This window comes from Diospyros lotus, chromosome 12 (assembly GCF_014633365.1).
Source record: "Diospyros lotus cultivar Yz01 chromosome 12, ASM1463336v1, whole genome shotgun sequence".
NCBI lineage: Eukaryota > Viridiplantae > Streptophyta > Magnoliopsida > Ericales > Ebenaceae > Diospyros > Diospyros lotus.
Window position 1 is genome coordinate 36,831,456 of NC_068349.1, and position 17,236 is coordinate 36,848,691.

Genomic DNA, 17,236 nt, shown 5'->3' on the forward strand with positions numbered 1-17,236 from the left:
ATGTCATTCACAGGGACGCTGGATAAATGCAAAGCTTGTGATAAGACTGTTTATTTTGTTGATTTGTTGTCTGCTGATGGGGCTACTTACCACAGGTCTTGCTTCAAATGCAGCCACTGCAAGGGAACTCTTGTAGTGAGTGTTCTTAGTTTTCCTTCCTTTTCTCTTCCAACCAATCATCTATACATCTTCCATGCATTTTGCAATGACAATATATACATTATAGATATATATGTATATATAAATTAGGAAAATTGGGCGGGTTCTTATTGTTTCTGTCAAATAATTGTTAGATGGTGTTATCTATCTCTTTATATAGCTCGAGACCATTTAATACAAATCTAATATGCACATAACCCATCTCTTGTGAAAAGTCTCATTGATACAAATTTATATGTATATATCTCCAAATGGTTTTGATACCATTTCTTTGGGCTAAACATTTGCCATGCAACTTAACCGAGTAATGTTAGAAGTCATATCGTATTCTTATTGAAAAAGGTGTTAGGTAGAGGAGATAATGACAGATGGTTTCCTTAGACTCATTCAATAAGGAGGTATTACATGACTGATCATATCGTTATCAGTTTTAACTCATAATATTATTCAACTTAAATACAGTTGTACTAGGTGGTGTCGCCTATTCTACTCATATAACTTAAGACCACCTAATACACGTTTGGTGCAGGATCTAACGCACACTATTCATGACCCTAGATTAAAAAAAAAAAAAAATGATGTAACATAGTTTTTACACCAAATGCTTGATGATACTCTAGAATCAATTTATGGGTCAGGTCCCGCTCGGCCTTGGCCCTATATATACATATATATATATATATATATGTATATGTATAATCATGATGAATGTGTGGACAGATGAGCAACTACTCATCCATGGATGGAGTCCTCTACTGCAAGACTCACTTTGAGCAGCTTTTCAAGGAATCTGGCAATTTCAGCAAGAACTTCCACACATGTAACACTGCTTTTCTTCTCTAATCATCATCATCATCATCTTCATATATGCTTCTTAATTAATTTACCCCATTTATATATATATATATATATATCATCCACTGGCTTACCATTTGTTCTTGCTTCTTGATGAATGGCAGGGAAGCCTGACCAACCACTGGTATGTCCTACAATGACTCAGCATATGTATATCAGAGAATATATGTGTGTGTGTGTGTATAGACTGTATTCTTGAAGATTAATTGATAATCTTAATTAATTTGCAGGCCAGGACCTCAACCCCAAGCAAACTCTCTTCACTGTTCTGTGGCACCCAAGATAAGTGTGCAGCTTGTACCAAAACTGTGTATCCACTTGAGAAGGTTTGTAATTCTATCTTATATAGCTCATATATATATATATATATATAACATTTCAAAGAGACTCAATATGTGATTGAAAGGTTACTGTTCGAGTTGTGAAAACGAACGAAATGGTGTTTTAATGATGGAAACGAAACAGGTGACATTGGAGGGAGAATCATACCACAGGTCATGCTTCAAGTGTGCTCATGGGGGTTGCCCCCTCACGCACTCATCCTATGCTGCCCTAGATGGAGTCCTCTACTGTAGGCACCACTTTGCCCAATTGTTCATGGAGAAAGGCACCTACAGCCATGTCCTTGAGGCTGCCAACAAGAAAACCGGCGCCACCACAACCGATGCTGAACTGGAAGCAGAATCTAATGAAGTAAAAGAAGGAGGAGGAGGAGAAGAAGAGCAAGCCAAAGCTGAACCAGACCAGGCACAAAACTAGCACTGAAAATCAATAGTTGGTTTTGTTGTTTGATGATCTTTGGTTGTTGTTGTTTGTCTGATATATATCATAAGTTTTTTGTTGTATGTTTGGTATAATAATACTATTTTTGATGATTTTGATAACACTCTCTATTTCTTTGTTAAAATACTCAAATTTTTATGCGCTTGATTAATACGTATCATGGTATCGGATGAATTTATCAGGTATATGATACTCAAAAACTAGTAATTGCAAGTTTTGATTGATTGATGCCGTAGCCCACACATCCAAAGCTTGTTATGACATGTACAATGGCACGTAATGATCTATATAAGTATTTTTAATGTACAAAACTTCCTATTTTAACGGGTTGATAAAATGTCTTTTTTATATATAACATTTTCATTATTTTACGAGAAGATTATTTTTGAAAATTGAACTCATATCATTCTAATTGCCGGGAGTTTATCTTATGGTTGTCCTAATATATGATTCACATTTGGTAGTAACATATAAATAAAAATGTATGGTTTAGAATTTAAGGTATATATAATGATGAACTCATTTTGAATAGTATAAATAGTTTGTAATTATAAACATATTTCTAAAAATTTCAAATATGACTTCCCTCTTCTCCGCGACCTTTTCATCACCTTGGCGAGCTTTCATCTCAATCCCTAGGCCACTAATTCATCTATCTCCATTTCTATGTTTTAGCATTAGCATATCCCTTGTTTTATTACTTTATCACTTCATTCTCTCATTCATTCCCCTAGAAAAATGACATTTTCTCTAAGCGTATTTCTCATTTGATTTCTCTTAAGGGTGTGTTTGATAGGGATGAAAAATGAGGGTAAAATTAATTTTTCATCCAAATTTTAAGAAATTTTATCAAACAATTTTTTTTTTTTTCCATAAAATTCGAATTCCATCTTAGTTCAAAAAATAAAGATTTTCCTTGAAATCAATAAATTGAAATTCCACCCCACTTTCCACCCTCCAATCAAATGCACCCTTAGTGTTATTTTTATGGGTGGGTTAACTTGTAAGTTTTTCATTTAGGCCTCTACCAAGGTTTCGAAGGCTTTCCTATCTTTTTTTTAATGCATATGAAACATCCATATTTCACATGGTCATTTTATTTTTAACTCATATTCAACTATTTCAAGGCTTTTCACGCTTCTAAGAGCATTATGGGAATTTGGACCTTATGAAGCTTCTGCAAGTCTTGATTTCTTAATCTTAAACAAATTTTTGGATGCGTTTGATAGCATGAAAAATTTAGGAAAAATGTCTCATACGAAGAATTAGATTTTATATTTGTTGTTTGATACACCACAGTTGCGTTCTCTTTGTTATTTTCAAGTCATTTTTAGTTTTCAATTTTATAAAATAATGAAAACGCGTTCTCTTTGCTATTTTCAAAAATATATTTTTAAAAATAAAAAAATTATAAATAAAACTCAAAATAATAAAAAATTATTTTGAGTGTTTTTATCCAAAACAAACTTTAAAATCAAAACATATTTATTTATTTATATTTTATTATTATAATGGGAAAAAATATTACAAAATTCATTAATTTTAAAATGTATATATTTTTTAATAATATATTAACATTAAATATTTATAATTTACTGTATAATCAAATTTATTGAATAAAATATCATTAAAAATTATTTTTAAAATTTCAAAGAGAACGTGTTTTTTAATTTTTTATTTTAAAAAATAGTTTTTCAAAATGACAAAGAGAACACATTTTTAATTTTTTAAAAACAAACTATCAAAACAAAAAACTGAAAATGAATTCAAAACTTAAAACTAAAAAATTGAAAAGTAAAGAGAACGCAATCTACATTTTTCATGAAATTCAATTCCATAGTACAATTATTAAAACATATTTTTGCCTTTTTTTCATAGAAAATTTCATATAAGTGGAGGTGACTTTTGTTTTCCATGCAAATTAATTTTTTTTTTCTAACTAAATGCTATCAAACACACCCTTCGTATTCTTGCTCTTCAATAATGGGAGTCACTAGGGGTTCCATCTTCATATTGTCATTTTCTTAAAACTTATTGGTATCGTGCTAACTCTCGGATTGTGGTGATTTGTTTTTGTATCCATTATTTTGACATTGTCCTTTTTAATTTGTGTGTTAGGTCTTAGTTGTGTTTTGTCTCTGATCATATCACATTGAGTAGATTTGTGTTGGTGTTCTTTGTTTAGCTTATGTTTTAACACTTTTATTTTTCGAAAATTAACCTTTTGTTCTATATGTATCTTCTTTATTGGGTTGGCTTTATTATATTGTTTATCATCAACCCAAAAAACTAAAAGACAAATTAAAAAATATTTGTACTTTACTAGTATTTTTTTATGTATAAATTAAATACTTTTTTTTCACAAAAAATAATTATTTGCCCATGATTCCTGGTGTTGCCCTGATCAGTTATTCATGCATAGAATCAATTAAGTTTGTTTGTTTTTTTGTGCATGTATTCTAAATATAGAAGCCATTTTATGTATATATATATGAATATATATTTATATAAATAAATAAGTATATAATAATATATTAAAAATATAAAATATAGTGGCGTCGAACCATTTTCGTCAATAAGAATCTATATTACTGTAGATTCGTTAACCGTATGGCTAGAATTCTCTTAACACTGATTAGTTGAAAGTTGAAAAAGTCTCGTCAATGAGATTTTCAAATTCTATATTAGAGTTTGGATGGTGACGATGACTGATTTTTTTTATTTATATATATATTTATGTAATGTATGTATTTTTTGGAAATATTTATTTTAGTTTGTTTGTAATTATAAAAATATTTTTATAAATAAACTGAAAAATTAAATATGTTACTTAAAAACTAGGAGTTAGGTGTTCAAATAGCATTTTTGTTATAAAAATGAAATATATAAAAATTAAATTTCAATTTATTGATGCCACGTTAGCATTTAAAAGCTAAATTCAATAAATGGTTATTGACTAGGGATGCCCCGATTATTAGAAAAAAAAATCATAAACTTATGACAATCTAGATTTAACTTGAAACTTGAGACCTAAGTTAGACGAGACTTAAAAGATTTGGCTTATTTGAAAACTTAGTATAAAGCTATACAAACAGAGGTCATCGATGACTTAGACCCAAGCTTGCAGTTGGCTTGCCCAGTCAATTTAGAGGATCAAATTCGATCATCCACATAATATTATCTTAGCTAATATTGTATTTTTAACTCGCTTATATAAAGACACGATATCTTGGTGTCATATATAATATTTATTATACCCTTTATGAGTATAATAATTAAATCGAGCATTAAATTATTTATTAAGGGACCAAAACTTATATTTTTTTTTTCAAGAATACTAGTTCATACAAGTTTGGACTTAGAATTACTAGAATTATCTTAAAATCAAGAAGAACTCGAAGGAAGTGCAATTATATCATGAATCGGGTGATGATCGATCTTAAAATCCATATTATTTATAAAATTAAAATTAAGCTAAAAATTCTGTATATATAGTTTTTGATGGTTTACATTTATCCACTTTAATGTAGAAACTAAAAAAAGGTTCAAAAGGATTTAAGTGTAGTTTCGGAGTTATTTGTGGGCCCCAAAGCAATTTAGAGAAGTAAATGCGGTAATTATGGAAAATTCAATAAATGCAGGGACCTTTCTAGAAATTAAAGTACTCCAAAACCAGGGCTCCAACCCTTGGGAATCAAAAGACAGAAATGGTATCGTTCCATTCCCTGTGATTAATAGACTCTCGATCCTTGCTTCTGCATTCTCTCGTTTTTCAGTCCTGTAGTTACCCTTTGATCGCTCGCTATTTGATCTTTGTCATCGCCAAGAAGCTGTAGGTGCACCGTGCAATTCAATTCATATCTTCGCTGTTGTATGTTTCTATATATGTGATTGTTATCTGTTCTTTAGGGTTTTTGTTCGAGAATTTGATCGACTTGGTAGGGTTTTTGGTTCGATCTTTGCTATGAATACTCGAGGACGTTATCCGCCGGGGATTGGAGGCGGAGGCGGCCGCGGTGGCGGTATGAACGCAAATTATAATTTCCAACCGAGGAACTTCCAGCAGCAGTATATGCCGAGGAATCCAGCGCAAAATCATCAACAGTTTCAGAGCCAGCAACAGCAGTGGCTGAGGAGGAACCAGTTGGGGGCTGAATCGAGCATCGATGAAGTCGAGAAAACGGTACAGTCGGAAGCTGTCGATTCGAGGTATGGTTGCTTTGACGTCTTCCAAGTACTTATCTTCTTGCTTTACCAAGGAGAAAGAAGACATGATTTTATGTTTAGAAATACCTGGTTCCCGGAGTAGTGGTTAGTCAAATTTGAATGCCACTTGATATTAGAAGGCTTTACAGTACTTCGCACGAAATTTTAGTTATAGTGAGTCTTTTACTAAATTATTGGACCCATTATCACAAAGCTAACTATGGGCTGTTACCATATTTTAGGTTCAGAAATGGATGGGGCAAAGTTTATAGTTGCTAGTCCTGAGTTTTCATGTCTAAAAGGACCTGATTGATTGGTTGAACCATGGGGACTTAAATTGGCTAGTTTACAGGTCCAGACGGTTCTGGATTCTGCCCATGATAGACCATTTATTCTGCATTGTCTTAGGCATCATACAAATAGACAGTTCTATTGCGGGCTCAATTATTTAATTTATAGCTTATAAATTTCTAGGTTGAGAATATAGATGCTTCTCGTGGAGCAACATATCAAGGTCTGATGTTGCAAGTCTTGATTTTTTTTGTCATTGAAGTGTTGTGACATTTTTGTGATAATGTCTTTCCAAAGATGTAGTGAGCAATGAATGGGGTTCATAATATGTTCGGTTTAGGAATAGCCCATACCTATGTACTTTCCTGTGTTAGCTTTTTTCTCCTTCTTTCTTTAAGAAGCAAGAAAGGGGTAGGGGAATGGCAGAAGTGAGGTCAATCACTAGTTTCATTTTCCACATTTGTTTATTTCTGTGATTAGAAATTAGTAGAAGAAGACGCATATTCTCCATTCACTTGCATGCAAAGTTGGTGAATTGTTGATTATTGTAGCTTAACAATGCTTTGATGAATCCTAGCCCATCGAGGGAGCTAAATACTTGTTTTGTAATATTTGTATGATATGAGTTGGTGTATCCTATTTTATGTATTTTATGGTTTGAACATTCTTGGATGGGTTTAGTGTTACCTAGGAGGTTTACTTAAGGTTATAATGTTAATCTTGTAATTTGCTGGGATGACTTTTAGGTATCAGTCAGAACTATGTTAGCAAAGGTATATTTTTTGGGTTATGGGAATCTTTCTACATGGATTTTTGGAATTTGTTTAGATGTATCTGGTAATGGTATATGGCTAGAATTTTTATATAGAATGGTACGACTTATTAATGTGCAAGCCTTAGGAGGAAACAATTTGTCAAACTAATTCATAATTATAAAATTACCACTGCGACATCATTGTGTCTGGGTTTCTTGTACAAAATTTTATGCACGAATTTAATTTTTTATTGGATATTTATCATATTTGTCTCACATTAGGTCGGGTTTTAGAGAATCAATGTTAAACTTGTGTTGATCTGCATAAGACTATGCCCACTACTTTAAGGTGTTATTTCTAATATCACGGTTGGAACTAAATCCATTTGGAAATTGGATTTGATAAAAGAAAAGGGAAGTATTTAAAGGGAGTTTCTTTGTTCCCCCCCCCCCCCCCCCCTCTCTTTTTCTTGTATTTGGAGTTAATTAAAATGTAGATGTTAAAATTTCCTTCTTCTGAATTGGATTTGATAAGTAGCTGAAAGGGAAAAAGCTACCCAAAAATGAGGTTCCTAGTGCATTAACAGTAAAAAACATTAGAGAATAGGGACCTTATAAAATGGAAGGTAATTTAGGTGAGTGTTGGATTATGGTTGAGTAATTAAATCCTTTAAAAGATCTACCCATCTTGAAACATTGATAAACTTTGGTTTTCCTTCTGCAAGTTATTCCTCTTGTACTACTTAATCGATCCCTTATCTAGGTGCAGTAGATAGAAAAAAGAATTTATTGATAATGGTATTGAAAGGTTATTGCCCTACTACTACCATGGTGTAAGGGTGAAAGAATATGCTATTGTGTCTTCTCTCACAACATGCTAATTTTGGGTTCTTGTTCATAATCTTTGATCAACCATAGTTACCTGGTTCATGGAACGCTCGGTACGTGGAATGCTGTATGGGGATGTGGTACGCCACTTTTCCCAGGATGCGGTACGTGGGGGGCAGGTTTCATCGGTTTGCCACTTGGGGTCATGGTACGCTTTGGTGCGCCAAAGTGGAATGCCGATGAATATATAATTTTTTTAAAAAATATTTTAGATTTTTTGACCATATAAATTAGGAAATAGGAACTAATACAAATGATTAAAATTCTTAAAATAGAGAAATGATGAAACTTACATGGGAATTGGGATTAGAAGTTAGGACTTAGAGTTTAGGATTGAAAACAATGAAACATCAAACAAGATCAATAAGACTCATGAAGACATCAAACAATATTTCATATTTGATATTATTTTATAGAATAAATTTTATTATTTTTTATTTAATTTATAAACTTTATATTTAATGTTATTTTAATGTGCAATTCCCATGTGTATTTCTAGAAAGTACAATGGGAATTATGGGATGTGGAGTCCCAATAAAAACTTTAGCCAAAAAGTCAAAAAGTGAAGCACAACTCACGAGAGGTGGTTGTGCCTCTCTGTAGAGCAGACCCACCAGCTGCTCTCCACCATCTACTACAACTTGAAGCCTCATAGTGGAAGAAGGAAACCTCATCTTCATCTTCTGCAACTTGAAGTACTCCATCGTTGAAGAAGCTTCAAGGATTTGTTGTCCATCGTCATCCATATTCCGTAGTCACCTCTATTTGGAGATGAGAAGCTCGAACGGTGGGGAACTTGCTGCAACCTCTCTTCAGAACTTATATAGTTTGATCCTCGTCGCTGCTTCCCCTTCTTGACAAAAACCATGAGCTGTTGTAGAGAGAAATGAAGGGTTGTTGCAGAGAGAAAGGAAGAAGACAATATCGGTGCAGAGAGAAAGGAAGAAGATGGCAGCAGAGACTCGGGTCTTCATTACCGGAGAACTGGGATGCGTCCCCAAGCGTTCCAAGATGCAAATGCATCGCATTCCAGTGCCGCATACTGGAACGCGGTGCTAGGGGGGTGGGGCGTATTAGGTAACCATGGGATCAACATTCTTTTAGCCTAAGTCCCAACTAGGCTTTGCTCTAGCTTTTGTTACTTTAACCTTAGACATGTGCTTTGTTTTTCTAAGTTGTACAACCTTCACCTTGTTAAAATAAAGCTCTAATTGACCAACCAAAGTTGGTTCTCTTAGAGCCAAAGAACCCTTTTTGTTTATAATAGAAACTTAGTACTTGTTATGATCAAAATTCACTTATAGGTAGTCTTAACCCAATGTCCTTAAGCTAACCTACCTAAATAAGCAACATCTGGCAAGGGTAGAAAAATGTCTTAGATAGTAATGTTGGCTAGACACTCAAGTTGAATGTTGTATGCAACAGGAGATACTTAATACTCTACTAGTTTGGGGGTAAATATTTTCACGAACTCTGGTGAAACATGTTCCTTTAAGGGCTAGTTAGCAGGTTGGCCAGCTCCCTGAATAAATGGTTAATTGCAATATGATGCTTATAATTCTGTCAACACCAACACCAACACCAACACATCAAGCCTTAGTTTTACTAGGTGGGGTGGATTTCATGGATTCTAACTCATCAGTCATATCTAAAATTCATATTAATAGATTGGATTAGTTTTATGCCGACTGTCATTTACCTCGATCGAATGTTCGAGGAAGTAGAAATCATGTAGTTGAAACCTTGTGGGATTTAAGCCTTGTGATGATGTTCTTTTCATCTACCTAACAAATTGTTCTCTATTCAGGCATGGGATTAATCGTGATTAAGAGCAAGTGTTGAGGGTGTTGGCACAAGTAATGGAGTTTAACATGAGGGGGGTGAACTAGGTTTATGAAGATTTTGACAAATATATATAAATTAAAATGAAGAAAAAAAAATGAGTACAGGGATTGAGAGAGCAAACACAACAATTTATTGTGGTTTGATTTATTTCTACCTAACTCCAGTGTCCACTTCTCTAGCTCCAATTAGAGATTTCAATCCACCATCTTGAAACCAAAAGATACAACCACTAGTTGATCTGGTGCTAGATAACCTACAAGAGCTTTTTGTTCCCAAAAACTCTTAAAAAAAAAAAAAACAAAAAACTGAAAGAGCTTTGTCCCATAAATTCTAAAAAAATCCCTGCTAGTAGATTTGGTGCTAGCTCACCAGCAAGAATCCCCCTTAGGAATTCTCACTCACACCTAGTAATCTGTTACAAAGAGAAGACTACTTTCCCAAAGATTAAACGTACAAAAGAAATATCTCTTGATGAACTTAAAACAATGGAACTCAAAATACTCTCAAGTAGATGAAAAACTTATAGGCACACTCTTTGAATGCTTGGACGTATTGTAGGGTTGTGAGCACTTTGTTCTTGATGAATTGTGGTGGCTTATCTTTTTAAAACATTGAACCATGCTTGCCAATGGAAAAATCACTGACTGAAATTTATTGAATTTAAAAAGTGAAACCATTAGTTCTTGACGGATTGAATAGCTCTTGAGGTCGGATGCAGGCTGCCCAGTTGGACAGTAGATTGTTAGATTGACTGCAAATAAAAATATATTGAAGCTGAGAGTATATGCAAAACTGGAAGGTTGGTCGTCCACTTGCCTAGTAGAATGTGCAAAACAGCAAGTGTTTTACCTTGATTGTTGCCTTCTGCGGTTGAAGGCTTTAGAAAGTTTTCAACTGGTTTGTCCATGCACTGGTATTGCTCAACATTGTGCTTCCATTTTGAGTAATATCCTTGTTGACCTTTAATTTATATTTCTTTCCATTTACATAAAGGCATAATGTAAATAAGGAAGTATCCCCCCCCCCCCCCCCCGGCAAAAAAAAAAAGTTGAAATTAAAAAAATAAAAAACAAAGTTTGAATCCAATAAAATATAAAAAAACAAAATCCTTGAGAATCAAGAAAAGTTGAAATTTGGTTTAGTACCTAGTACAAATTCATAACTTCTTCCTATTTAATGTTTGTTCATCTTCAAAGCGAGGGGTCTTTTGTTTCTCACAAATTCATTTAAAAATGTTCTACGAATCATCTCTACCAAATAACCAAAAGCCTCCAAATTCCCTCCCCAGTTTAATTTGTTTTCTTATACTTCTTGTTATATGGGTCAATCTCCTAGACACTAGAAAAATTTTCAACATCTTAACCACAGGAAACTAAAGTAAGTGACAGGGAGGATTTTGTCGAACATATTCAGTGGGTTCATGAAGAGGTTAGAGAAAATTCAATGGCTAGCAACAAATTTTCTTCTTCGGCCAAAAATCAACATTGTTGAGTTAAGGAATTTGAAGAGGTTAGAGCAAATTCAATGGCTAGCAACAAATTTTATTCTTCGGCCACAAATCAACATTGTTGAGTTAAGGAATATGAAGAGGGAGATGTCGTACTCATCCACTTAAGGTGAGAAAGTTTCCTAATGGTACTTGCCACAAATTCAAGTCAAAAAAATTGGGGCTATGTATGGTGTTGAAGAAAATCAGCTTTAATACATGCTCTGATAGAGCTACCATTTGATTTACTAATCAGCTGAGTCTTTTAATATTCTGACTTGCTTGTTTTTGAGGGATTTGACGGTGAAGTGACAACATTCTAAGATCAAATGCAAGTGTGCAACACCTAACAATGGTGTAGCAACATGTTGAAGATGTGTTGGATGTTGGGGAAGTGAAGTGAAGGAGAGAAGATCAATATAGAAGACTTCTAGTGAAATGGCTGGGTAACCAGCTAGTGAAAGTACCTGGATTGCAAAAGATGAGTTGAAGATAATTGTTCCGGAAATGTATGTTGAAATTGGAAAAGTATTTCATCGGGGTTGAGTTTCTTTTCAACCTGGGAAGATTGATGCAGGAGCATTCTTTGGTTTATGTTTTATTTTTCTTATGCTAGAAGGGTGGGACGTGTTATGGGCTTGCTAGTTGATAAATGGGTTATTTAATTATATATTTTTTGCGAGAAGTTATTTATATTAGAAAAGTTATTTATGTTTTAGTGAGAAGTTATTTATGTTTTAGTGAGAAGTTATTTATGTATGTGGGAGGTTATGCGAGTTTTTTGTGTGTGGGAAGTTATTTGGCGATAGCAGTCCTTTTTTTTTAGGCAGAATACATGAAGGGCATTTTGGGAATTAAAAATCCTGATAGAGCTTCAGCGGATGGTAGCACCAAATTTTGGATTTACCTTTTATATTAGAATAGTTGTTTAGCTTATAGTTAGTATTTATATTTAATAGCTTTAATAAATAGTAATGTGAAGTATGTGATACATAGATGGATGGCTGGGATTAGAAGGCTTCCTTTGTACTCAAAGGTTGAGATTTATGACTGTTGTAATGCCAGTATACATAGTCTTTTAAGACTTCTTTGGTAGACAGCCTTGTTATTCTAATTCAATGTTTGAGGTTTTCTTAAATCTTAAATTTCAAAGTAACATTCCAGTTTTGATCTAATATTGTTTTTACCCTAATTCTGCACTTTTATTGCCGTCTCCTTCTTCTCACACTATATCACTCATGATCTAAATAAGTGAGGAGATATTTTCTTACTTGCTTGGTTTCTTTATTTTTTTAAATAAATATAACTATGTCATCTGAAACTGCCAAAAAAGGCAAATCCTATACAAACAGAGCATATTTTTCTTACTTCCTTTTAATTCTCCTTGACAATGTCCCACTTGGTACTTTGTAATTTGGTCTCCCTTGAAGATTTCACCTTTCTTGGTTGTGTTGGGGTCCTGGGGGTTCAATAATAACAATTGTTTTTTCATAACTTATTTTTTAAGATTTGAGAAGGTTTAGCTGTTGGCTCCATGCGTTGTCTTACTTAGTGTTCAAACTCTGATAGAAAGGATAGAAAGGTCACATAATTTATTGAGGTCCATCTTTCTGCTATCATAAAAAATAGTTTTTTTTTTTGGGTTTGCATACTGTACATGTGATCTCAACTGATGTCTTTCTTGTTCTTCCCCTCACCCTGTTTAGTTCACAAGATTGGAAGGCGCAGTTAAAGGTCCCACCGCCTGACACTAGGTACAGGACTGAGGTATGATCACAGTGCATATGGTTGCATGCATGTTTTAAATTGGTGATGTTCATCATGCCGTTTTTTTGAATCCTTGCCTAGCATTTTCTTGAAGCAAGAACATGTGCAATGTATTTGTACTGTTGTACTAAGGAGTATCAATTTGTCTATAGTTTCTTAACTCTGCTTTGCTGATAAATATTGAATCTTTTGTTGGATATGACTTAATGCAACACTTGTTAGGTGTTTCAGATTTGTGCAGAGCTTAGTAAATTAAATTGTGTTGCACTCCTGGTTTTGTTTCATTTGAATATAGTAAAACTAAAGAGTAACTCCACTGTTGTAATGTCTGTGTATGACCATGGTGAGTCAAAGCTAATCTCACTTCATAGCTTGTTGCCTTTCATGGGTCATTTTTTTTTTTAATTAGGTAGTTAATGATCTTTGAGTCCAATCAAGACAAACATCTTTAGAGCCCCTGCCATCTTTCTGTATGTTTAAAGCATGTACTGCTCTGGTTGTTTCTTGGTCTGGCATAATCATCTCAAATAGTTCCCAAGTTGTATTTTTCTGTACTCTTTCCCTTGTTAGGTGCAGGTGGGTTCGTTGTCTAAATTGTATTTGGTTTTGTCCACAAGTTTGCTTTTGCATGTTTTTCTTTTGGGCAATTGGTAGGATCATATGTTTTGATGGTATTAATTTTTCTCCTAATTTATTTAAAAAATAATATTAAAAATAAAAATTCTTATTCAACATTGCATTATTAAACCTGCTGTATTAGCGTGGTGGAGTTTGACTTAAACCTACTTGAACTGCTGCTTGTCATTTTGATTGGGTGCCTGTATGTCTGAGCCTCTCTATTCAGATGTTTGTATGTTGGGAAGTGTGACCAAGATTTGGTTTGGAGACATATTCCTCATGTCTCATTTTATTGAAAATGCAAGAGGATATCGAAGGGAAGCGTGCAAGTGTTCCTTCTGTCTCATTGTATTGAAAATGCAAGAGAATGGAGAAGAACAAGTGTGCAAATGTTCTATGAAGTTTGAAGACTCAAGGGAAGCGGAATAACAATGATCATATATATATATATATGTTTTGTGAATTTGCAATGAATCAACAATCTTTTTGATGCTATGGCTTTCTTGCCTATAGAAATGACCTATTATCTTCACAATGTCTCCATATTTACAATAAAGGATGTGAAAAAAAAATAGCTCTTAATAAAATTTATCTTAATATATATATCACCTTCCAAGCACTTGTTTGTCACTTCCACATTTTAGTATTGCGTCTCATCCTTATCACTCTAGGAATTACACTAATGTCCTGTTTGCCATCTTGTGGATTGGCATAAAGTTACTTTTGAGTGGATAGATGTGTTTGTCTGCACCTTTTTGTCTTGTTTGGACAATAGGAAACAACGAAACAGGGCTTTGTGTAATCGCAAAAGCTTTTTTTTCCTTTCCCATGGAGGATAGGTAGGAATTTGGAACTTCTACTGTGGAAGAGAAGCAAAAACAGAAAATAAAATTATTTTTAGATCAATCAAAACTATTTTTGAAAAGCATGACAACAAAAATTTCAAAACAATACCAAACAAGCTCTAAACTAGACAAGATGACTTGATAGAAGTGACCCATAACATGTCAAAAGGGCTAGCCTATACTACAGTGTTTGAGATTTCATTTGCACTTTGCAACTGAATCTTTGTCTTTATGTGGCTGTTGCTTTGGTAACATACTGTTACCCAAAGTAAATTAAAGATCCCATCGAAAAGAAAACATATTTAAATATTAAAGATTACTTAATATGTTTTATATTTAATGTAATATAAATATTTTTTGTTATTTTAAATATTATATTGTATAAATATTAAATATATATTTAATTAAATCTTAAATATGAAATATATTTAATATATTATAATTAATCTATTATCTATATCTAGATCGTTCATGATATATATAATTGGATCTAGATTTAGGTTTTAGTAATCGTGTCCATGTTTAATACTAGACTCGATTAAATGGATTGGATTTGGGTCATCAATTGGTCCATTGACAGCACAGGCATACGGTAGGCAAATCACCTTTGGAATTGCATACCCCTAGATTTAGGTTTGGTTTTATACCTATATAATTTAAACGCATCATGTTCCTGTTACTTGATTTTGAAAAGGAAGCAAATTAAAATAATCAGGTAAAAATTTATCTTTAGATAATCCAAATTTGTGTATGAGCAAAAGACTGGGTCAATTTAATACTTGAACTTTTGAAAAAGGGGTTAATTTCATACCCATCGTTTGTGGACCGTTAGTTTGATTGACAGCGGTTAATGGTGGCTAAGAATTGACTGATGGCAGATACTAAGTTGTGACAATTTCAAAACTTTAAGTACTAAATTGACCCCGAAAAAGGATAGGTACTAAACTGGGCATTGGCATATAGTACAGGGACCATGGTCTTCCTTTTTGTTTTGTTATTTTGTTTCTGTTTTTTTTTTTTTTTTTGGGGGGGGGGGGGAGAGCGCACACATCCACTAACAAAAACTTCTTTGTTTGCAGATCTTAGGCATTGTAATTGTTTCTGTTATTTCATAGCTTGCCAGTCAATTTGGTTGGTTGGTGATACTATTTCATGTTGATGATGTATCCATGTGCTATGAAATTCACTTCAGTCCTGATTAGCACTTCACCATTATTCTTCCAGGACGTGACAGCTACTAAAGGAAATGAATTTGAAGACTATTTTCTAAAGCGCGAGCTACTGATGGGAATATATGAGAAAGGCTTTGAAAGGCCATCTCCTATCCAGGAGGAAAGCATTCCAATTGCTCTAACTGGAAGCGACATTCTTGCTAGGGCTAAAAATGGAACTGGAAAAACTGCTGCCTTTTGCATTCCTGCCTTGGAAAAAATTGATCAAGATAACCCTGTTATTCAAGGTTTGATCACAATCAATTTTTAGTGTTCATGGATGTGAAATGGATTTGATCTTAATGCTCTGCTTCTTGTAGTAAAATTTTAGCATAGTTTTGTCCCATCTTCCACTACTCTTTAATCATGGAAGAGAGTGCTCTTCTGATCATTAAATGCTAGAAGTGACATCTTCAGGAGTTAAAATTGGGTTTAGATACTTCTCCCCCCCCCCCCCCCCAAAACCCCCAAAAAAGGTTGGATGTGGTACATTGGATTTGTGAAAAATAATTAACTGAGATCATCCTTTTAAGGATCATAAAGGTGCAATCACTTATTTGCATCCTGATGTGTTTGGGGACTATGAAAGAATAATTTATGATGTGTTCTCAGGAAGACATTTTTGTAATACTTAAAGTTTATGCACTGTAAATTCTTATCATGGACTAGCTTACTATCTATGATGTTTTACTAGCAAATTTTTTCAAGCCAGGAATTGATTGATTGCATATCATGCATTCATGCTCTTCATACTCGATTTAGTTTATTGGTGCCTGTGTAAAATCATAGCTGATCAGACGGTATGTTCACATTTGACCTTTATGCTGTTCAAATTTTAGCTTGTACTCTATGGTAAATTTTACCTGAATTGTCATTTATTGCAGTGGTTATACTTGTCCCAACAAGAGAATTGGCTCTACAGACTTCCCAAGTCTGTAAGGAGCTTGGGAAGCACTTGAAGGTTCAGATCATGGTTAGTACTGGTGGCACTAGCTTAAAAGATGATATAATGCGCTTGTACCAACCAGTTCATCTACTTGTTGGTACTCCTGGGAGAATACTAGATCTTGCCAAAAAAGGGGTGTGTGTTTTGAAAGATTGTTCAATGCTTGCAATGGATGAGGTAAAGCAACATATTTTACGCAAGATTTAACATTATATGTTGGTAATCCTAGTTGCGTATTTTCATTTGTTTTGCAAAGAAAGTAAACAGGGTTTTGTTGGTTTTTTTTCGGGCAGTTTTTTTTTTTTTTTTTTTGGGGGGGGGGGGGGATTTAAATGACTAGGAATTTGTAACATAGGTGGGTGGAATTTTTTTGATGTTGTTACTGTTTATAGTTGAAGACGTAAAAAGCTTTGTTGCAAAAAGAAAAAAGATCTAAGATTTTTAACCTTAAAGATTTCTCTCACTTTGATGTTTGAGGATTTCAACATCTTTCTTGTATTTGTGAAGATGCAAGTCATGCTTTCTCTATGCCTTTCTTATATCTTGTGTTTGTTAAAGATATGCTTGGCAAGAAGAATATAG

The 17,236-nt window shown here is 33.6% G+C and overlaps 2 protein-coding genes across 3 annotated transcripts in view; both read left to right on the forward strand.

Annotated features, from left to right (window-relative positions):
* On the forward strand, nt 1–1,773 carry LOC127787651 (LIM domain-containing protein PLIM2b-like). The gene is made up of 5 exons (XM_052315710.1): nt 1–135; nt 880–979; nt 1,119–1,138; nt 1,245–1,340; nt 1,480–1,773. The coding sequence occupies exons 1-5, from the start codon at nt 1–3 to the stop codon at nt 1,771–1,773; spliced, it is 645 nt and encodes a 214-aa protein (XP_052171670.1).
* A 3,703-nt stretch (nt 1,774–5,476) lies between these two features.
* The window catches only part of LOC127786726 (DEAD-box ATP-dependent RNA helicase 8-like), a 15,962-nt gene continuing 4,202 nt past the window's right edge, over nt 5,477–17,236 (forward strand). Inside the window, exons 1-5 of one of the 2 annotated variants that reach the window (XM_052314345.1) lie at nt 5,477–5,629; nt 5,707–6,006; nt 12,974–13,034; nt 15,722–15,956; nt 16,593–16,831. In XM_052314345.1, the coding sequence (XP_052170305.1) occupies nt 5,762–6,006; nt 12,974–13,034; nt 15,722–15,956; nt 16,593–16,831 (780 nt within the window). In that variant the 5' untranslated portion in view covers nt 5,477–5,629; nt 5,707–5,761. The remainder of the gene's footprint in view (nt 5,630–5,706; nt 6,007–12,973; nt 13,035–15,721; nt 15,957–16,592; nt 16,832–17,236) is intronic. The other variant, XM_052314346.1, reaches the window with a different exon arrangement.